At 34.3% G+C, this 24,275-nt stretch overlaps 1 protein-coding gene across 1 annotated transcript; it reads right to left on the reverse strand.

Moving 5' to 3' along the window:
- Positions 1-18,878: 18,878 nt before the first annotated feature.
- On the reverse strand, positions 18,879-23,848 carry LOC127839528 (uncharacterized). Its single transcript, XM_052367919.1, has 4 exons — positions 23,662-23,848; positions 23,037-23,176; positions 20,798-20,975; positions 18,879-19,135 (listed from the first exon to the last, which is right to left on the reverse strand). Exons 1-4 carry the CDS (start codon positions 23,846-23,848, stop codon positions 18,879-18,881), a joined length of 762 nt encoding a protein of 253 aa, XP_052223879.1.
- Between the last annotated feature and the right edge of the window lie 427 nt (positions 23,849-24,275).

A 24,275-nucleotide genomic window follows, 5' to 3' on the forward strand; every position in this document is an offset into this window, starting at 1 on the left:
GTCTGCGACCCTTTTTTGTTAAATAATTAATCTCGCGAATGGTGACCATATCTACATAACTTCTAGAATACGAAAGATTGTATAAGTTAAACAGGTCATGTCCTCCATTTTGACTTTGAACAACGAGCAAAGAAATAACTCATTCAACACGACAATAACATTGTATAGTTTGAACAACATTTATTTTTAAATGTGCAAAGAAAGAACGACTTCGCAAATATTATAGCTGCTTTTCACTAAAGTTTTATCACGGTCATTTTTTTTGTACCTTTTTTAACTCTAGTTATTTTTATCAGATGAACTATATGTGTACGCCTGCATTGAGTTATTGATATTTTACTTTAATTGTGTTTTCAAACTTTTTTTTCTAAGATTTCTAAATTGGTATCGTAAACTAATCAAGGTAGCTTCCAATGGTAATTTGTAATCAGTCTTTATTGGCCTAGTAGTGTAGTTTGATTAATGTTTACTTTCAGTTACAAGTATTTTGTGCATTCGTGCAAAATGTGTAATCTGAATCTGTACCGTCGAGTAATAAAGAGGAGGCTTCAGCAAATTGCGATAGTATGAATTGTATGTCATTCATGGTGTTCTTTTCATGTTTTTGCGTTCAAAAATATTGATAACGATCATTTCGGCCCATGAAATACAAATGTAGGCGCTCATCAGTTACATGGATTACAACCCATGTCTTTACAGAAGAACTATTAAAAAAAATTGTTTAAGAAAATTAATTGTACCTCACAAGACTGTTTATAATGAAAAAAATGTTCGAGGTTTAAACATTTGATCGATGTTTCTATAAATTAAAAAGACAAAGTATCGAATACCGTTTCCATATTATCATATTGCATATGATATTTTTGATATTTTATTAATTGTATCCATTGTGAAATGTAGCTACTTTGTACTATTTGTCGTCGTTAATGCATTAATTGCCACTATTTTACATTTATATTGAACTGTTTGCGTACATTTACTATAATTACACTATCAATATTTAGTGAGTAAGATTGCATTATAAAAGTTGTGTTTGTTTGTGTTTTTTTTAGAAACATCATATATAACGTATATTGTAATGTCTTCTAACATTAACTAGATGTTTCTTTATTTGTTGTTCAATCGAAGGGAGACATAACATTATTTCAATCGAATTATCTTCTCGACAAAAATAGTTTTGCCGCATATTTCATTAACAGCTTTGAAGGAAAAATCAATATTGTGACAGTAAGCAATATCGCCGACATTGTGATACAAACAAACATTAAAATGTCAACATTCCATCGCTATATGCCGTCAATAGCGTTTCGATGAAGCATTAAAACAGTAGACAACACATTACTGATATTGTTTGTCACGTAATTAAACGGAATATTTAGGACCAGGTACAATAATTATTTTGTGGAAACCGGTAATACGGGGTTAGAAACACATTTATTAAAAAAAACGAACTTCAACAAATTAGCCAACATTGTGTACATTGAGCGATTTCGAGACATGCATTTTACTTTCAAACTGTCCATTCATTTCAAGTTTATCACCGTAAATTGGTAACGCCTCTGTGTTATCCTGACAAAATGCGCACTAAGAGCACATTAATTTTATGTTCAGACTAAGAAAAGTAAAGTATTAATTTAAGTTTATAATAACAATATAACATTGTGGTCTTATCTCCAATGCCGACGTTTTCTTGTCGAAGCGGCTTAATGAATTACAAGTCAAACCATATCGATCGGCCATTTGACACAACACGATATAAAACATTGTCACCATCAAATCGTTTGTCAGCAAGATGGTATTATACCAGTTACATATTGAAGATTGAAAATATTAACGCGTATCATTTATTTTACCTTTCAAGTTATAAAATGTAGGCCATAAGATAAATACGTCTTTGCACTGTGCAATGCTGTGCGTTTGGAATCAGGAGCTTTCGATTCCGGGACTATTACCTCGTACGTAAAAGTGAAACAGGATACACGGGACTATAAAACGACGATATACTAAAAATGTACTTTTAATTTGTTATTTAGGCTTAATCGAGAAGTGCGAGCCACCTTTACCCCAAGAATAATTCATACAATACAAAATGAAAGCGCGCATCGATGCCATAGACATAAGGTGAGGCTTGAACCTTTTCATTGCCAGTCATATATATTCCCATCAAAAATGAATCAGGCAAACGCGTTTCTTTTCAAACGTAATGAATCGTTCTTAATGTTATTCATCATTTATGAGATAATTATTGCCAGTGATTTATTGTGTACCGTTTCCTGTTAATAACTGTAGTTTCGGTCCATTAATTTATTGCGCATGTAATATTTAAACGGGAAAATGCATTTTGAGCTCCGGTACACCCGACTTGATCTTTGACACTAATTACATCATTAATTCTTAATTATATCGAATGTGTAATTAATTTTCTGGTTATGAACACAATTCCAATGTGACGTCTGCATAGTACTTTTTCGCGAAAAAAACAACAACAGTAACTACTAGTTACGCAATTCAATGTCCTTTGTTCAACGTTAATGCCTCACAAGAGTGCGTTTAGTTATTGCAATGTTAGTTCAGAAATATTTGTCTGTAAAGTACACATATACCTTCTCGTGATAGGACAGTGTTTTATCTGCATGTGTTGTGTCTAAGGAGAGGCACATTCGTTGGATGATAGCGAATCATACTGATTGTAATCATTGTTTCTACAGCGGCCCTTATTTATTTCGTGAAGACCAATATCAAATATGTGAATTGCATTTATATTGAATGTATACACTGTTAACGCATAACACTGCATTTCACTTACACAAATATAATACGACATACTTGAATGCTCAAATCAGCTCAATAATCTATGCGTGATTGGTTTGCCTCAAATGTCTTATATCATCCTTAATACTATAGTGAACAAAAGTAAGGGCGAACGGAAAATCAATATATTAAGAGCCATAGTAACTGACGTAATGTTTAATTACACGCATTTTATCCAGCACACTCAATACACCATTTCAGAAGAAGCCGAGCACTGAAACCGACGACTGGCCGTGTTGTCAGTTTTAAAACTTAAGTTTGATGTAAGGAAAAACTACTCAAATAAAATACAACGCTACAAAAGCACAAAGAGAGACGAGATTAGGGAGCATTTAAGATTGATATGTATTTATATTTATCACTAGAAATTGGTATCAATTATAAAATAAAAATTTTGTTAAATGTCGAAATTCATGTTTAGTATTTTCGCAATTCAGCATTTAACAATTGCATAATATAACTGCCAAATGAAATGTAATGGCCATAATCTACCTAAGTTTGCTTATTTAATAATTGTAAAGAAATTGCATGAGCTCAGTAGTGCATTTTAACAAAGGCTAATGCATTGGATATTGTGAAAGAGATATGAACTGTTTGTAAGTTTATAGCACACATATTATCATATCATAGGACACTAACTGCTTCATTGTCTTACCCGGCGCCAACCTCTTACCGGATTAGTGATAGGCTTTACCGTAACCAGTACATATAAATTGATGAGACAGTATGGGTTATATTGTTTGCAGATTGGCTTCACGAGCGTGTTGCGCATCGTGTTTGTTGCGAAACGAGCATGCAGTGAACCTTGACATTTATCATACCATCGCATTGATATCTACCTTACATAACGTTGCCAGATATATTTTTATATCATGGTCAACAGGTAGTTCTTATATCAGTCAATGTTTGGAGTTACGTGGGATTTGTAATAAAGCAAACAATTTCTGTCAACATGAATCATGTGAAACAAAACAAACAATATGATACCAAGAACGTACATATTTTATTCTTGTTTAAAGTCATAACTCACCAAAAAGTTTATTTTTTAAAAATTGCCACAGCCCGCACAACAGCAGTTAAATGACGTCATCAATGGGCCTATAAATCTTAAATATCGATATCGCCATTGCATTCGCAAGTGTTGCACAGAAAGTCAAGACAAATGAAAACTGTATACTAATCCTCATCTATTAAAACAAACGATTTAACACGCTTATGTCAAGATTGACACCGTCATCAAAATGTCAATTTCAATACACATCTCCAAAATGGCGTCTCAAAACTATTCGGTGAAGTGTGTTCTTCGATTAAATTTCTCGCTGCAGAACATTCCTGATCTACAATACGAGACGTTTATAATTAAAGCAGTTGTGCTCTTCCCATTCGTAGTGCAAACAGCTTTATTTCTCTATACGATGTTTAAAATAAGCGATTATTTGTGTCGTCTTTTCGACTTATTCTAAGTCTCGCCTGATATATTACAAAACTATGGGACAGTAACCTGTTATTCTGTATGTTTCCGATTATTTGGCATAATATTTAAAAAGTGTATATAACCATATATCATTGGGTTGAATTGATTATCATCCGTATGTGCATTTGAATTGGCCGTTAAATTGCAAAATAATGTCTTAGCTTCTTCTTACCCTTGGACAAATATTGAACACGATGTGCTGTAAGTTATATGACTTCAGTAAAGAAATTCCAAAAAATCGCTGGAAATAAAAGGTCAAAACTTGTTTTTTAGACATCTTATTTTTCTTTATTTTCTAACAAATTACACAAACTGTGTATAACAGTATTGTAATATATTGTTAGGTACATTTGATAATAAGCTTTACCTGACTATGCGTGCTTAACACACGTCAGTAGCCCTTTATCTTGAGAAAAGGGTAAAGTACATGTTAAGCTTCTTGATAAAAGGGCATTCGTTTTTTCACCTCAAAGCGTTATGCTTTGTCCAATTTGAATGTTCTTCCACACAGCATGATTTTAATAGAATGCAACTCATTATCTGCTTAGAGTAAATATTTCGTTATATATAAATACTTTATTGTATTTTATGTTTTTATCTTAGACCAGCCAAACAGTGCTTTATGTCAGTGTATTGCATTTATAATATTGCCTTCACCTTAAACTAACAAATCGCCATTTTGCAGCCAACCAACACACGGAAGCTTAGCTTTGGTACTTAAAGAAGAACGTCTTGAATATTCCCCCTGGGGTTATTGTTAGCTCGAATAATAAACTGACTTAATGGTCCCACCTTGGAACTGTGGAGTCTCAGAGGTGACATATCTTCGTTGACGTGAAATAGTCAATTTATTAGTATACGGAACCAGTAAAATGTCCTCTCGGCACTAAATTGAATTCACAATGTTATCGCATTTACCTCATTTGTTAACAACTGTTTATGCGAGGCCCGAATTGTGTTTGGACGCCACATCAGAAATATTATGCATGTTAAATCAGCGCTCCTAACTATATATCCATCTGTAAATGGGTTGTTTATGAAAACATCGGGTCGTCCTTAAAGCTCAAGGGCATATATCGTTACTCCAGAGCGTACTTGTTAAGCGTGTTGTAAAAGCCGTAGAACAATGTACTCATGTGGTAGTTCAGTATTAATGCACTTCCAAATTATTCGTAATTTTTTCTAGCCAGAATAATATAGAATATGTTCAGTATAAAATCCTAAAAGAAAGGTTTTTTTATCAAACAACTATAGTTTGGCGATTTACTATGGTAATGTATATTTCAAGTTCTTGATAGTTTGAAGAAGGACCTGTCTGTGATCGCAGCTACAACTCCTGGAGAACCGTTGAAATATTATGCAGTACAAATGTGAATAAGATAATCAACATAGTTACACAAAACAATACTTGCTGATGTTCTCGTCGATTTCACAAAATAAAAAGTACACATTCTTCCAAAACATATGCTTAGTTATCTGCATATAAAATGAATATATGTGGTGGCAGCGATCTCGTCGATGAAGCATCTTTTTCCTTTGTACTATAAAAGATTTACTGATATCACGTGTTTATAATTTGCATAATGTGAATTTGGAAAATCTTAATAAAATGTTGTAATAATCATAACCAGTATTGTCATCCGTTGTGTGTTTAGTTAATTGTTTCTTCTTAGTGTATTAAAAACGAAGATGCTGATTGTGTTACAATTGTCTTAATAATTTATGTCGTAAAATGCACAGAGAAAAACAAAGTCGATTACGAATTCCTTGATCGCACTGGAAACCCAGCTGAGGAGCAGTACAACTGTATTGGAGAGGATTTTGAAGGTGACATGCAAGAATACGTTACTGGGTGTTGTCGAACGTTTAGAAATTTAAATACTCTTTGATATGAAAACAAACATCTCACAAACAGATATTGTTGTGTTGCTTTGTAAAGACTTATGTGTTGTATAACTTCGTCATCTCGGTGTTGGAAGTAACATAATAGTAGAAAAAGTGCAATAAAGGCTACGGGTAGTAGTTGAATACGTTGTAGAAATAGAATAAATACATGCAGTAACATTAGAATGAGCCGTACAAATACTATTATTGTATCAATGGTTAAGTGATCTAACAAATGATTTTAATCAATGAACTGTTTGTTATCCTCTTTCCTTATTTAATTTTAATTATCATTACATCCCGTGTACTTATACATGTGTAATTCATTACTTAATTTCAATTTTCATTACATCCCGTGTAATTATACATGTGTAATGCTTTGTTTGGTGTACGGCTAACAAGCAATTTTATGCACAAGGGATAAAACACGTTGCTGTTGCTGTTGTTGTTTAGTAAACGACCTTGTTGTGGAACTGGTAGAATGTTGGCTCTTATTAATGGTAATATTTCTTAAAGCAGCAAATTATTATAGCAAATGAGTTTTAACATTCGAGCCTATATATTAATAAGTTTGTTTTATGTATTTTGTATCCGATCTTTTTTATAGATAGCGATAGTTGGAACACTGATTCGATTTTCTACGACACATGCTTACAGTACTTAACAGGTCAGCGTATTTGCTCGTGTTACATGGTCACATATTGAAGCGCGCTAGGGCCTTTAAACTTTTGTTTAAGCGTCACTTGATGTGTCCTTCGTGGCAAATGTATGTTCAGAACATTGTTTTAATGTTTTTTTATTATATATAAATTCAATTTTTTAATAAAACTGAAGTGTCATAAGTCGAACGAAATCTCTAAAGAGTAAATACTGTTTGTCTTTGGAAACATATTGAGTACACTGGTTCAGCGAGGATCTCACCGGAAAATCCGAGAATCACTGCAAACATATGTTCACATCGACTACGCCTTATCTTCTACAGTTATTCTTTGTGAAAAGCTACCAAAAAAATTCGGCAACTGGATAAGTTATATAAGTAGTTCAATTATAACAAAAGCAGGCATAATAATTTACAACTTTGTATTTGTTTGAAAAAAATATATTAGCTGTTTGACTAACTTTACCAAAAATGATTCGTTATGTTTCAGTGATTGAGAACCTGCCGATTCCACTAGAAAGGTAATGTGTTTTAAGTTATTAATTATATAAAGCAATTGTTTATACAACTTGTTCTATTTAGAAAAGTGTATCCTTATAACAAAAGGTTAAACCATTGGATGGTGTGATTGGGATAAGGCGGTCAAGGGGGCAGCTAGATGGTCTGTTGTTCGGCGTTATACTGTCGTTTGGAATGGAACAATCGCAAAACAGTTGACACATATATATTGCTATCAATGCTTCGATTTGAAAGACATATATCATAGCACAATGGGTTGTTTTAAGTTTAGTTATACCGTTTAAAAAGCGGAACATTGGTTTCCGCTCAATCACTCGATAACTTATAGTATGATATCCCGTTGGACTTGATTTGGGATGAATTAAGCAATACTTAGGTTACCGTTCGTTAATTTAGCAAAATGTTTCAAGAACTATTTTTATGATCCTTTTTCTTATCTAGCAATGGCTTAGAATTGTATATTGATTGTGTGTAATTCTCAAACTGCTTAAATATATAATAATAACGCAATATTTGTCTGCACCTCCGCTTTATAATTGATGAGAAAACATTCTCTGATAAAAAAGTTTTATTTTTGAAAAGGTTACTTTTTTCGTGATTTCTAAGAGATACGTTTTGTCTTTATAATTGGCAAAAATGTGTGCATGTTTAATTAAGTACTTTTTAATGCGTTTGATAATTATACCATTTTAGAATTAATGCGTTTGCAGACATGGGTCTTTCTACGTCCTCTACCGCCTGACAAGAAGAGATAAGCATTGGCTTGAACGTGTAGAGAACAAACATACACGTGTTATGGACGTGGAGGACGTTAACATGTTTTAGCATGATCCATGTAAAGACGCGAACATTACATGAAAGCAGTACATGCCTGGTATTAACTGCATATAGACCTAATAATGATGCAGTGCTGATTATAGGAGCGTAGCTCTGACGTATGTAATTCAACTTGTGCTCTCGCTGACGTTTTGTTATGCTTGTTCTGCATTCGTTTCAGCTAAATCCGCCTACGTCGCGTCCCCAAAAGACTTCAACAAGAATTTCGCAAACTCGTGTTATGTTTTAAAGGTATGTTTTGAGGTCTTTACTGTGTAATTTCAAGGTCTGACTAACATTTTACTACATTAGCGGCGACAATACAATGTGGACGAAGAAAGGTGAAATAGTTGCGCAGAAAATAACAACTCGTATTGAGAAGTAAAATGCGTGAACAAGATGCTTTTTTCTTATGATGACAAAATGGCATGGTTCAGTATTAAATCGCTACTGTTAAGCTAACCATAAACCATCGCAGATGGATATAATCGCAGGTTTGCTGGTCTCAAATTCGGTTTACTTTAGTTATGTTTCGTCTTGCACGTGTTTTTTTTTATTTGCTTAGTTGGTGTTGTTTTAAAAGGGAAGGGGAGTGATTTCTTTCAGCGATAGAAGCTACATTGAACTCGAAGTGTTTCCCACCCTAACAACTTAATTATCTTTCAGACGTGCGCATGGAGTGACATATATTTACTTATTCCTGAAGTTTCCAGCTATAAGGGTTTTTTCAAAGCGGTTCGATTTATTGTCATTGAGCTTCGGATAGCGTGGGGCGGAAAGCTGATTTATTTGAATGTGTATGTGTGTGAACGTTGCGAACAGTATAAATTGTAAATTGGTGTGAAACGAACGGCGCCGAGGAAACACTATTTACCGGAAGTTGATTAAAAATCAACCACATATTTAGTATGTTGTCTATGCGTCGTTTATAATGCGTGCATATCGCTTAATTGTTTATTGTTAACATGACGGTCCAACAATATCTCAGTGGACAATGCTTAATTTGTGATGAAATACTTCCTTATGCTATAGATCCTTTCATGTTCATGTCTTAGTCTAAGTATTAGTAATTTGCGGCGGAAACTGTTGGTTGATTTTTTCCTTGTAATGTTATCACTCAATATGCTCTTATTATAATTATAATAGTAGATAATAGATCAATCAGTTCAATAAAGTTAGCACGTACTAAGATGTGGGTAATGAAATCAAAGGATAATCCATTTTTCGCTGGTTAAGATGAGGTCAAAGTCTTTGTAGCCGTTACTACGATTATTGAAAAACATCAAAGTCTGATAGAGGTTATTGTTCTGGAAAATAAAATGTAGATGTATGTATTGGCAGTGATATCATGTTGGATTGCCTAGGTTTATGTCAACCTAAAACAAATGAGAACATGTTGTGCCCTCATTTAATCGAAAATTGTTCAATCATTGATCTAAACGAACATTTATGTAAAACAACTTTATATGTAATACCTTTTGTTTGTATATTGCTTTTACGTATAATCTGTTTGAATTTGGTTGAAGAGGGGGTAAATGCAACTGTTCTAAATTATAAGTTTGAGCTAAACTGAGAGATTATAACTAAAACACATACAACGAATAATGGATTTTAATTCATTTATTCAGTTGCAGATATTCAGTTTTGGCATGAAGGTCGCATGGACTGTTACCTTTCTTTCAATAAGCATGTTCACACTGAGTATTAATATATCTGGTACTTATATATTATTAATAAGAATGCTCAGACTGCGCAGACATCGAAATTATATAAGCCTTTTCAATCGACCAAGGAACAAAATGCCTACATAATACCTTTTTTCAATTAAGTATACACATGTTAAATTTATCGAGTATTAATTTTAGACAGATGCTGCTGAATACGTACATTTCATACGTTATTTATCTCGATACAGCCTTGATTATGGAATGAATTGAAATCAATTTAAAAATTGCAAACTTTGGTAATATCTACCTATAGTTATGAATCAAACAAGGATTAATGCAAACAATATGTATATTTTCTGGCTTTCCTTTCGTTTATCAAAACGTGATTATCAAACGTATCTTAGTATTTGTATAATGCTTAATTTATTTTGCAAGTATCACATTTCAATTAATGATTTCAAATACGTTATACAGAAGCATATTTGATCAGCTTACGTTTATGCAATAGGCATGTACAACTATGCATGTATAACATTTAAGTATCATTATTGTACTGTGACATTAATGTTCTTGCTAACATTACTTTTGTTTTAAGTATTAAATATCTTACAGTTACTGTTGTCCTTTCATATACAAATGTCAAATTGACTTAACGATTTTTGAATGAATTATACTTGTCTCTAAAGTTCATTATATAGTAGTGATTTGCATTTATCAAATCGGTAATAAAGCCTATGTCATGAATATATATCATTATATGAATGAAAATAAAGCATATTTGAAACTAAGTGATAATACAATCTATTTGTATAGCCAGTATTTGTGTTCTATAGGATGATCATAAAGAGGAATGTTTAATGAATGCTTTATCATATAAACTATGGAGACAATATATATGAAAACAAATATAATTATTTTCAATAACAAAACATCTTAAATGCTAAAAGTGCTTCAACAAATGAAGCCTACTGTGGTAAAATGCCATACAAATTACACATAATGGTTGTACATTGTATATATTAATATACATATGTTCATGACCAAAATATTAGTATCTGTCTAAAACAAGCTTGAGTCACACATACCTTCGAAGTGTGAAAACGAAACATTTCCAAATTTTACAGTTTTAAGAACTTAAATCGATTTGAATCCTTCAAATCGTTGTATTATTTTAATTGTCCGCTACGACTCACGCATCCTTACTAAAGCATTTGGTGTTTGACTTATTTCTAGCGTTTAGACAAGTTTGATGAAGATGATACCATTTCATCCTGGTGTTAAACATGCTAGACAAGTCTATGGACTAATACTGTTGTAGTATGTAATTTTGCTGTTTATGTACAGGGTGTGAATACCAATATATCCTAACTTTTATTTAAAATGTCACCGATATAGCTGATGCACAGGTTTTACTTTGGATTTGGAATAAAGTACCGACTATCCCAATATTCCTTGTTTGTTTAAAAAAATGATGTCATGTTTTTTCATATTGCAATAAGCGTGCATAATTTTCGTTTTAAAATGTAACAATACTTAGAACGTAATAATTAAGGAAATAAGCCACATAAACATTTTTAATGTAATATTGATTTATGAAATAATGTATGGAACGCCTTCACTGTCTTATAATACCAAAACTTGTGATATTACGTCAATCTGAGTGTGCATGAATGCCTGTAACCATTATATATATGCATACTCACAATATATACATACATAATTTGAATGTATACAGATAAATAATTAATATATACAGATACAGTTGTCTTATATACAGAAAAATCATTAATATATAAAGATATACTTTTCTTATATAGAGATAAAATGTAAACATATCCAGATAAGAATGTATTATACACAGATAATTTTCCATTGTGTAAAGGCTTTACTTCTTTATATAAAGGCAAAAGATTTGTATATGAACATAAATCGTTATGATATAATGATAACGGATATGTTTTTATTATATATAGGCATAACTTGTTTATATAAAGGCAAATGACCTTTATATAAACATAAATTGTATTTATATAAACACATATCGTCTTTATATGCAGATACAATTTAAAAAATACGTTAAACATCTTAAATATATAATACCAATACGAAGATTTTATTACACACGGGAGACAAATTGTTTTGCATCATTTTACAACAATGGATATGGATTTGATACTTGAGCGACTTGGAATGGAAGAAGGAGTGATACGGCGCTTCAGACAGGAGAAGATAACACCGGACATCATATCACTTATGTCACTGTACGACTTTAATTGCTTGGGTGTAAATGACAAAACAACTATCATGAAATTGCGTGTTGAATGTGTTTGTTACCGGAGTAATCCGTGGGCACATAATAATGATAGTACACGGTGTCGGAATATACGTTTTGAAATTTCAAGTAACATGATTGAAACATTGTTCGGAGCCGGATATTCAGTGAAGGACACTAGTATTGCACTTGGGGTTTCTGAAAGTACCTTATTCCGGAAGATGGGTCAATTTGGCTTGTCAAAGCTCGCATTTACAGAAATAGATGAAGAAGAACTTAACATTGTTGTTGCCACGACCATCACTGAATTTCCTAGGTGTGGAGAAGAAATGCTGCGAAAAGTTTTACTTCAAAAAGGAATTAAGGTACCATGATTTTACTATGCATCACTAGATCTTTTATAATTGAAGGCGTATTCGGTACATTGTTGATTGATTTTAGTAGACAGTCTATAAATAAACAGATACATCTGTCCGTGCAGATTCCAATAAAGTATTGTCAAACAATTGAAAACTAACTAAATTGTTAAGACTAGTTTTAGAGTACAGTTTGATTTGTGCCAAACAATCATACCTGAAACGGCTATCGCTTTAATCTATTAAAAATAAGAATTTTGTTTGATTTTTTTCATAGAAAATTCTATTGTTTCAAAGGTACTTGGCTAAAGGTAGAAGTAAATTAAAGCATATTCATTTTTGCATAAAACCAACATAAAGTATTATTTCTTATACAGGTTCAGCGTTTCAGGCTTCGTCAGTGTCTGAAACACCTAGACGAAGATGGAATTCGTGCACGAAATAGAAGGCAATTACGACGTCGCATTTACAACGTTTCAGCTCCAAATTGTTTATGGCACATTGACAGCAACCATAAATTAATTCGATGGCATTTTGTTATAATAGGCGGCATTGATGGTTTCAGTCGTTTAGTTACATATCTTAAATGAACGGACAACAACAAAGCGGAGACGGTTTTGCATTGCTTCAGAGATGGTGTTTCGAAATTTGGAGTTCCTGACCGGGTCAGATCAGATCAAGGCCGTGAAAATATGAAGGTTGCCGACTTCATGATAACTGCTCGCGGGACAGGACGTGGAAGTATGCTCACTGGTAAAAGTACACACAATCAACGTATTGAACGATTGTGGAGGGACGTGTATGACGGAGTCTTGAGTTATTTTTATGACTTATTTTACTTTTTAGAGGACAATGGCCGGCTTGACATTTTAAATGAAATAGACTTGTTTGCACTTCATTACGTATTTATTTCAAAGATAAATGAAAGGTTAAACACCTGGCAAGGTGCATGGAATCACCATCGAATACGAACAGTGAACTCAACACCAATGCGGCTTTACACGGCCGGTATGATGGACAACCCATCAGCACATGTTGATGATATTCTTCCAAACACTCGTACAGAATCTTCGTCTGATGAGGATATGGAGTCTCTGGACAACAGGCCAGTATTATCATCTCTTCAAATTAGTGTTGAAGAAAACCGGATGCGACGGCTCCACGAGCTATGTCCTCAAAACTGGAGGTCAAACAATCACGGCATAGACATCTTTTTGACAGCTAAACAGATATTAACTGAATGACAACACATTTGATTGCTTGATTATTAAAAGCTGCTTTATGATTTCCAAGCGAAGTTTAAGTGGCCTGTTCATAGACTTTTAACCTTTGCAGAAAGTGTTTTCTAGACTACTATACCAACATACGTTTCAATTATCAAAGCAATTTATTAAGTCCCCGATATGTTAATTGACTTAATTAAATCTACAAAAACGCAAGTATTAATTTAAATAATATTGTGTACTTAATGATGGTTGTTATGGTGTATTAAAATCTATACTTCAAGATACAAATGCACTTCCTTCATTTGCGCTATCAACGTAACATTTTCATTTTCAATATTAATTGAGAATGAACAAATTTATGATGACGGAGGTGCAATTTCAGCATATTCCGCCTGCACATTATTGTATCACATGCTATACCTTGCTTCCCCATATTATATAGCCATTACGAATAGTTTTATAATAAACATGTGTAATATACCTTTAAGCGTTTTTATTGGCTAGTTTTCATTAAACTGACCACGTGATAATACGGAATATTACGCTGGTCAATTGTTTCAATTGTTCCGCCCCAGAGACATGCCTGTTGGTCCGTCGGAACTGACATTTACCCAGCACATTACAATGTATGTGACCTACTTTTCGCCACTAATGTATACCTCAAGGTTGCACCATTTTATTACTAACAAGCATAACAAAAATAATCATATTTATGGTTTGTTACATTTATTTCCTCGTTTATGAACTACTGTAGGTCAAGAGGGTTGATGTGAATGAGGCAATACGGTGTTATTTTTGTCAACACCATTTCAATCATATAACGGAGTTCAGCTGCTTCTTAGTGCAATTACATATCTCATGCTGGCTGGTTATAATTTCCTTGGGCATTTTCATTTTGCTTCTAATTGAAGTAACACAGACTAACCTCAAATAACTAAACATTTAATAAGATTCTCAATTACATGAACGCAGCTCGTGTGCATACGTTCACAAAGTTGTACAAAAGAAATATGAAGTCATTCACACAAACGGGCTACATGTTATTGTTAGAACTATACCTTTAGCTCATTAATTACGTCTTTACCTGCACCATATGGTCTTGTCTCAAAAGATTGCCATTCATGATAAGCAATTACAAGTACAAGTCGCTGTCACAGACCACAAAGGTTATGCTCCCTGAATGTGCATTGTCTCTAATTTTGGCAATACACCTACAACAGTGGCTGAAAAATGGAACATGTGTAAGGTTCAGAGAACTTGCGCTTATTAACATGTAATAGCATAGGAATCTTTAAAGGACAATAACTCAGACAAGAAGAACTAACAAAAAGGAATGACAGCCCTATATCGCTCACCTGACTTGTTTTTTTATACATACGGGAACTTTATTCCTTGCCGGTTGAGAGAAAAAGATTGTTTAGTTTTTACTTATTCACTGTGACTATAAATTCTTAAGGAAATCACATTTGTGCCTGGGGTGGGCCAAACCAGTGATATAATTAATGTAATCCTGGTAGAGGTCCACTAGATGATGTTTACTGTAAAATATCTATGCTCTTGTGGTCTTGGTCTGGTGGTTTCAGAGATGTTTAAAGTTTTCACTATATACACACAATTAAATTTATTTGCACCCAGTGGCATAATTTAAACAGTCTCACTAGAGATGCACTAAATGAAGTTTTATGCCAAATATCTGCTTTGCCTTGTGGTTTCGGAGGCAATTGCTGAAGTTTTTCCAATTTTTATATAAAGAAATACATTTTACTTCAAGGTGGGGCAAATTTTGCACCAGGGGCATAACTTGAACAAGAGTTTTGTCACAGACATGACGATTCCCCTACATGCCGCATTGACACTGAATATTTAACTGAATATCTAACACGTTGTTTTCACAAAGTAAGAGAAACTAATTTTATTTTATTTTAAAGAATAATTTATTATCATGCAAGTGTGACCTTGACCTTGGAGATATCGGTGTAGATCTTTCACATGACACACTGTTCCATGATGGTGAACAAATGCACTGAGTCATTCACAAATCTCACAAGGAATGACATAGTTATGGCCCAGACAAGGTCAGTTTATGGCCATATATGACCTTTGAACTGAAAATGTGACCTTTACCTTGGTGATATGGACAGATTTTTTTTGCATCACACACCGTGTAATGATGGTGAACAAACCTGCCAAATGATTTAAAAATCTCACAACAAATGACATAGTTATGGCCCAGAAAAACTCGTATATGGGCATATTGACCTTCCAACTCAAAGTGTGTCCGTGAACTTGGAGATAGTGCACAAATTAACCAAGTCATTTTAAAATATTACGATTAATGACAAAGTTATGGTCCGGACAAAGTTTTGGGACAGACAGACTAAGTGATTCCTATATAGCCCCCCCCCCTACCACCAATGGTAGTGGGAGTAAAACAGATGGGATTTAAAAAAAATCCTTTCGCTTGCCAAGGCAACAATAGCCAGAGTTATTCATGGAATGCTTTTGTTTGAAAAACTTTAAAAGAGCTTCATGCAAGGAACATTCTTGCCAAGTTTAATTAATATTGGACCAGCTGGTAAGGAGGAGATGTCCTTTAGGTAAATATGTTGACACAAGAAACAGGACGACCAACAAAGACAGGTCACAATAGCTCATAAGTAACAATTTGTGAAAAAAAACTTTTAAACAATGAAAAAGATATCACAACAAGGGCTGTTTGTAAAACATGCATGCCCCCCCATATGGGCTCTCCGTTGAAGTGACAGCCATTGTGTGAATATGTTTTTTGTCACTGTGACCTTGACCTTTGACCTAGTGACCTGAAAATCAATAGGGGTCATCTGCCAGTCATGATCAATGTGCCTATGAAGTTTCATGATCCTAGCCATAAGCGTTCTTGAGTTATCATTCGGAAACCATTTTACTATTGCGGGTCACCATGACCTTGACCTTTGACATAGTGACCTGAAAATCAATAGGGGTCATCTGCGAGTCATGATCAATCTACCTATCAAGTTTCATGATCCTAGGAATAAGCGTTCGTGAGTTATCATCCGGAAACCATTTTACTATTTCGGGTCACCGTGACCTTGACCTTTGACCTAGTGACCTGAAAATCAATAGGGGTCATCTGCGAGTCATGATCAATGTACATATGAAGTTTCATGATCCTAGGCATAAGGGTTCTTGAGTTTTTATCCTGAAACGATTTTACTAGTCCGAGTCACTGTGACCTTGACCTTTGACCTAGTGACCTGAAAATCATTAGGGGTCATCTGAGAGTCATGATCAATCTACCTATCAAGTTTCATGATCCTAGGCTTAAGCGTTCTTGAGTTATCATCCGGAAACCATTTTATTATTTCGGGTCACCGTGACCTTGACCTTTGACCTAGTGACCTCAAAATCGATAGGGGTCATCTGCGAGTCATGATCAATGTACCTATGAAGTTTCATGATCCTAGCCCCAAGCGTTCTTGAGTAATCATCCGGAAACCACCTGGTGGACGGACCGACAGACCGACAGACCAACATACCGACAGACCGACATGTGCAATGCAATATACCCCCTCTTCTTCGAAGGGGGGCATAAAAATATGACAAAAATATGGGGTTACATACCATTAGGAACAAAACCAAATTACATGTCATTTTTATGATTTTGATTTGGGGAAATGGTCAAAATGTTAAATATGAGGAAAAGTTACCACTGAAGAGATAATATGGTTTTTAAAAGTAAATTTGAAGGTAAACAACATAGTTTTTCTTAGGTAAAAGGGTCAATATACTTTGCTGCTGAAAAAGAAGGAAACAAGCCCAGACAACACTTCAATGAACATCACATTTACAATGTAAACAAGCAAAATGTATTGCATGTAAATAAGACATAATTAACAATGCTAATAGACAAATTCAAAGAATTTATATACTTTACACATTGTGTACACTACAATACATTAAAATTTGTAAATGTTCATGGAAAAAAGGCTTATTTTCATGCTCAACCAATAATGAACCTATCATTTAAAAAAACATTATTACAAAATTACATGAAGATTAGGCATCAAATTTGACCTCTAGTGTTCACATGGTTTTTCTTTTTTGACCTAGTGTTTGACATCTAAATGACCCAATTTCAAACAGAGTCCAGATATCATTGGGACTAATTATCTGACCAAGTTTCATTTAGATCGGACAAAAATGTAGACTCTAGCGTTCACATGGCATATATTGACGATGCACAAAAAAACAAAGGACTATCACACAAGCTCAACATAGGGGCTATAGTGCTCAGGAGAGGTAATAATGTTATGGGGACAAATGTGCTGACCAAGTTTCAAGATTGCAAAAAAAAGGTTGGCCCCTAGAGGGTTCACAAAGTAAATGTTGATTACACCAATATAAGTCACATACTACATTCAAAACATTTTTTACTACATACATATACACAACTAGAGCTTTGTCACAGACGTGACATATACCACAAAATGCTGCAGTGACATTTAATATTTTGCATGCTGTCTTCACAAAACAAGAGAAGCTAATTTATGGCGATTTGGAAGAATGATTATGCCATTGTCTTTTATGGCCATTTTGACCTTTGAGCTCTTGAATTCTTTTGCATTACATGCCGTCCAATTCGAATGTATCGTTACAGCCCTAGTTATGGTCCAGACAAACTTTCAGTTTAAAACGCAGTTAGTGACCTGTGACCTAGTTTTTGACCTGGCATGACCCATATTCAAACTTGACCTTGACAACATCTAGATACAACTTCTGACCAAGTTTGGTGAAAATTAGATGAAATTTTTGGGACAGACAGACCGACCGACTTTACATTTGAATTCAAAGTGTGACCTTGACCTTGGAGACATCGACGCCCTTCTATTGCATGACACACCGTCCTATGATGGTGAGCAAATGTACCAAGTGATTTTAAAATCTAATGATAAATGACATGGTTATGGTCCGGACAAACTTTCGGTTTAGAACGCAGTAATTGACCCGTGACCTAGTTTTTGACCTGGCATGATACATATTCAAACTTGACCTAGACATCATCTAGATATAACTTGTGACCGAGTTTGGTGAAGAATGGATGAAATTTTTTGACAGCCCGACTGACCGAAAGAGTGACTCATATAGCCTCTATTACCAATGGTAATGGGGGTAAAATTATATGTGAATGTCATTTTTTATTCCAAACCAAAGAATGTGTTACAAAATGCTAGATCAAACAAATTGAACAGTTCCTCTTGCAGTGGTAGTGGATTACTTTCATCTGGCAATGATAAATTCATTCTGTTTATGCAGGTATTTGCAGTGGGCAGGAAATTAGCACTTTCCATAAATTGAATGGAAGGCTGAAGAGCAAAGCCCAAGACAGGTTCCTCCTCTGTACCAGTGGCAAACCTTAATATGCTCCCAAGATTTACAGCACCTCTTCTTCCACCTGAAGATATACATAATACTAAAATAATTTGGGAAATGTTATACTGTGTATACACTCTTACCACTCTGCAAGTGGCAATATTAAGGATATATCAACTGTTACAATCATGTGTGTGTGTGGGGGGGGATTTTGATGTGAAAAAACTTTTTAGGAATGATTTATGACATTTTAAATTTTCATAATACTTACCTTGAAAATTTACTGGTATTAGCTAACTTACTTAAAACATCCAACAAGCTTTAACAGTATTTGAATGCTTGCTTTACAGAAATTATTCTATAATGTTTTGGGCAAAATTTTCTTTTAAGTAGGTATGACATATAATGCATAAATATACTGTAGCACCAACAGACAGGGCAAAAACAATATGTCTCCCAGTATAGACTGGGGGAGGTTCAATGTTTGATGAATCCGGAAGTCAACCAGTGAATAGTTTACACAGAAAATAATATGGCTGCCAAATAACATCACACACCAGTTTAAAATGCAGTTTAAGTATTGCCAGCAAATAAACACACCTTGCTGAACAATTAACAGGAGGGTATATATGGAGGCTTATAGTGGTACACAACTGAGACTATAAATAAAATGCACAAACAAGAGTAAAATAACAAAATAATCGTCAGATGATCTGTGTAATATATATTACACAAGTAGTCATTTCGCTTGCTATTGGAGTGTTCAACTGCAATATAGCGATTGAAATACTAAACACCAAATTATGCTCTCTGGTGATGACAATATCATTTAAGACAAGCATAGTTTGTAATAAAATATGCGTTGGACAAGACTACTTGGTTTCTAAAAGATGGACCTTTTTCAAATTAAACATAACCATTATGAACATTTGAACTCTTTAACTATGGTAATATACATGACCCTGCCTTTGTGAAGATGAACAAAATATCTTTTGATTGCTACTGTGCAATTGGGGGATAAATATAAACATTACCAAACACAGACAAGAGGATCATGACAATAGCTTTTGACAATCTTTTCCTTTGAAAAGTGGAGCTATTTAGACACAATTAAAGAAAGACTAAGTGTATACAAGATGTGTTTGTGAAATACAATGTCCCCCTATATGACGTTTGACCTTGAAGGATGACCTCTGACCTTGAATAATGACCTTGACCTTGACCTTTCACCACTCAAAATGTGCAGCTCCATGAGATGCACATGCATGCCAAATATCAAGTTGCTATCTTCAATATTTATAAAATAAGCGATTTGGACCACATATATTTGACCTCTGACCTTGAAGGATGACCTTGACGTTGACCTTTCACCACTCAAAATGTGCAGCTCCATGAGATACTCATGCATGCCAAATATCAAGTTGCTATCTTCAATATTGCAAAAGTATTCATAAAATGAGCGACTTTGGCCACATATATTTGACCTCTGACCTTGAAGGATGACATTCACCTTGACCTTTCACCACTAAAAATGTGCAGCTTTATGAGATACACATGCATGCCAAATATGAAATTGCTATCTTCAATATAGCAAAAGTTATTGCAAAATGTTAAAGTTGGCGCAAACAAACCAACAGACCAACAGACAGGGCAAAAACAATATGTCCCCCACTACTATAGTGGGGGACATAAAAAAAAAGGATGCATACCACAATTGAATGTATAAACACTGAATGGAACTTACTTGCAGCTTCACGCATGTATTTGATGAACAACGTGTATGTGGAATTCTCTCTCTGTCTTCTGTTTGACCCTTCAGCACTAAACTGTGGCTTCAATAGGTGTGTCAACATCTTCAACGTTAAAGGATTCGACTGTTGAGGTGTGAACAGGTGAATAACAGCTGGCAGTTCTTGAACAAGCTGAAAACGAAGGTTCAACAAAATCTTGCTGTTCAAAAACTTAAACTCAAACTGCAATTTCTATTGCAACTAAACAGGATTTTAATGGATATACACATTCCAAAAACAAGATAGCCATAATATCCCTTAATCGCTCATGATAGAGTGATTGTTTTAAAATATATAATTAATGTGCTCATAAGAATGGATTTGACTTTGTTATATTAAGATACATGAAATTAACTACATTCAATTTGTAGACCCAGAATCTGATAATGTCAAGAGTTATATATTCTGGTCATATAAGTCACATGGGTTCATTTTGTAAAACAAGAAAGAAGGCAACTCAACTGATGGATATGATTTGCAATATTTAAATGCTGGACATTGGCCAAATGCTTTAGTATGCTATTGGTAAAAAAAAGTTATACTGGTACATCATGATAATAATGTACAACTAGAGCTTTGTCACAGACCTGACGAATACCCCCATATGCCACATTGACACAGAATATTCTGCATGTTGTCTTCAAAAAAATAAAAGCTTATCCTACCAAGTTTCATGTTAACAGGTCAAACCAAACTCAAGTTATTGAGCGGAGACCATGATACGGATCAACTCTCTTTACTTAAGTCACAGTGACCTTGACCCCAAAAGCAGTCTGAGGCGAGGTCTCGTCATTAGCATCCTTTAAATCATGTTTCATTACGTTATCTAATATGACATAGAAATTTTTTATTGGAAACCATTTTTCTATTGTTAGCCACAGTGACCTTGACCTTAACCTGATGCAAGGCTTTTTTTCAGCTGATTTTATAGCCGCTATTTGGTCATATTTCCAATGGCAAAACATATCCAAAATCCAGTAAAAAAATCCCAATGGATAGCCTCTGTTTTAAAAATTCAAAAATAATGAGATTTTTCAGTGCAGAAAAGGACTGGTAGGTTGAAATCACCATTTTAGTGATTGGTTTCAGCTCATGTCGTTCTATTTTATGATAAGTTACCAACATTTTCATAATTTTTTAATACTACTAATATTTTCCCAATTTGTGGTCAAAAGATGCTTAAATTACTTATTTCAAGGGTATTAGTCATGTTCCCAAAGTGGTGAAAAAAAGCCCTGTGATGGACCTCGAAATCAATCCCGAGCTAAGTCTTGATACAAAGCACTATCCTAGTTTCATCAACAGGTCAAACCAAACTCAAGTTATTGAGTGGAAACCATGAAACGGACCAACTGACAGACAAGTGCACTCCTATAAACCCCCCTTAATTTTGTTTATGGGGATATAATAATTGAATGAGAACTTAATTGTTTGACATGTTTTGTAATAATACATATATCATCCTTCTTCGCTGGTCAAATGCAAAATTCCATTATGTTGAAGCACTCGTTTTGTTCATAACAAAGTCATGAATGAAGACATATAATTTCGGTTATAAAATAAATGGTATTGTCATGTATATGGGTTTGGTTAAGACATTTAAGTGGTAGTCTGCAAAACCATACATTGGGCTTACAAAAATGGAGAAAAAAACAACTCACCTATACTTATTTTAAGGGCCATACAATTAACTTTAAACAAGCTTACAGTTAGTATTGCACGCAATACATGTCCCCTACCATCAGCTACCTGCATTACTTATACAGCAGCATCTGTCTAGATTTACAATGTTATTTGTGCATTTACAGTTACAGCATGCATGATAGTTGAAGAATGTGAATTTAATGTATGTTAATTGAAACCGAATTTCTATTTTTAGTAACAGTGACCTAGATATTTTACCCTTTGACCCCATATGCAATCCCACACCAGATCTTCCCCTAAGCTTCCTACAGACCAACATTCAAACAAATCCATCGGCCCTAAGTGAAGTTATCATCCGGAAACCATCTCGGATAGAGTAGACACACAGACAGACAGACTGACATCGACAGACACTATAGTCCCCTCTGGAAACAGGCAGGGGACTAATAAGCATGTTTTGTATACCGTAATAACTGTTGGTTCATCCGTTGTACATTGGTTTAACCGCTCTAATCAGAACTTCTATTTGCAACATTCAACATTATTTACCTGAACAAGACCAAGACTGTCAAGACCTTTTCTTAGGTCCTGGATGTACTTGTCTACAGGCAGCACTTGATTGAATACTTTCTCCACTACCTCTGCTGACATAATTCTAGGTAATCTTCCGTTTTGAAGAGTGCTCAGAGCTGGAATGTTAAATGTACCTCAAAATATTTATATAGTTTTGTACATGTCTCATTGGGAAATCAACTCCTCACCCAAGAATAGTTTTTCACATTAGACTATGTAAATAACCAACTGAAAGCAAAATAGTTGATTTCCCCTCTAAACGGGAATCCTCACTTAACCGGAATTTCCTCTTGGTCCCAGGGCAATTTCATAGCAAGGGCATAAAAATGCAATAAAATATTATTAAAGTTAAAAGTTAGAAGGTTTTATGATATCTAAAAATAACACCTTAAAGTGACCGTCAACTACGAATGATTTTACTGTGGTTTAATTGGGGCGGAATTTTTGCCCCATATATCAGAGTTCAAGAACCCTGTATGTACAACTGGGATAATGTATTTTTCAAAGCCTGAATGACTTGGACCTTGCCTTTGGAACACTAAGTACAGGCCACTATATGGCACTTTGTTCCAGTCAAATAAGCTTAATTTAATAAATTTACCCAATATTCTGCCAACAGCTTCATAGTCATCTGACCACTCTCTCACTGGCTCGAAGTATTCTTCCTTAATGCACTGCAGGACAAGTGAGAAGAATTCCTTTCTTGGACCTCCAAAATCAGCAGCACACTGCAAAATTAAATGACAGGTACAACCCACTAGATTTGTTACAGACACTAATGTTCGCATTTTTTTTTACCAAAATGGTGAATCACCGCATGTTAAAATTAAGTCTTTCACATATACACTTTTTTCTTTATGACACATCTCTAGTTTCAAGTCAATTACTTACACAATTTATGAGTAGTTTGATCCACATGTTGGAGCAGTCAGAGAGAGATGATGCACAGCCGACCAACCAACAAAATGACAACTACATACTCCCTTGCAAACTTTGTTTGCTGGGGTGTAAAAGATTACGTTATTCCCATAGCATGGCTAGGCAAGAAGCCGCTGACACTAAAACAAGGAAATTCAATGCCCCAAAATTTCCAAACCTTTTTGCAACATTCTTTCATATTTCTGAAAAATGTAATACAGTGAAACACAATAATCACAAACAGGGAATTATTTTCAGTGAAGTAGACTTGGAATTGGAAAATTGTATGGTCATTTG

This window comes from Dreissena polymorpha, chromosome 7, assembly GCF_020536995.1.
Source record: "Dreissena polymorpha isolate Duluth1 chromosome 7, UMN_Dpol_1.0, whole genome shotgun sequence".
In the NCBI taxonomy this organism is placed as follows: domain Eukaryota; kingdom Metazoa; phylum Mollusca; class Bivalvia; order Myida; family Dreissenidae; genus Dreissena; species Dreissena polymorpha.

Bases quoted from the DNA above. Each gene is read 5' to 3' on its own strand.
- LOC127839528 (XM_052367919.1), bottom strand. From the start codon at position 23,848: ATGCGAACATTAGTGTCTGTAACAAATCTAGTGGGTTGTACCTGTCAT. The intron at 20,976-23,036 runs GTAAATAATGTT...CTTCGTTTTCAG, and splicing joins ACAGTCTTGGTCTTGTTCAG to CTTGTTCAAGAACTGCCAGC. The intron at 19,136-20,797 runs GTAAGTTCCATT...GTATATCTTCAG, and splicing joins ATACATGCGTGAAGCTGCAA to GTGGAAGAAGAGGTGCTGTA.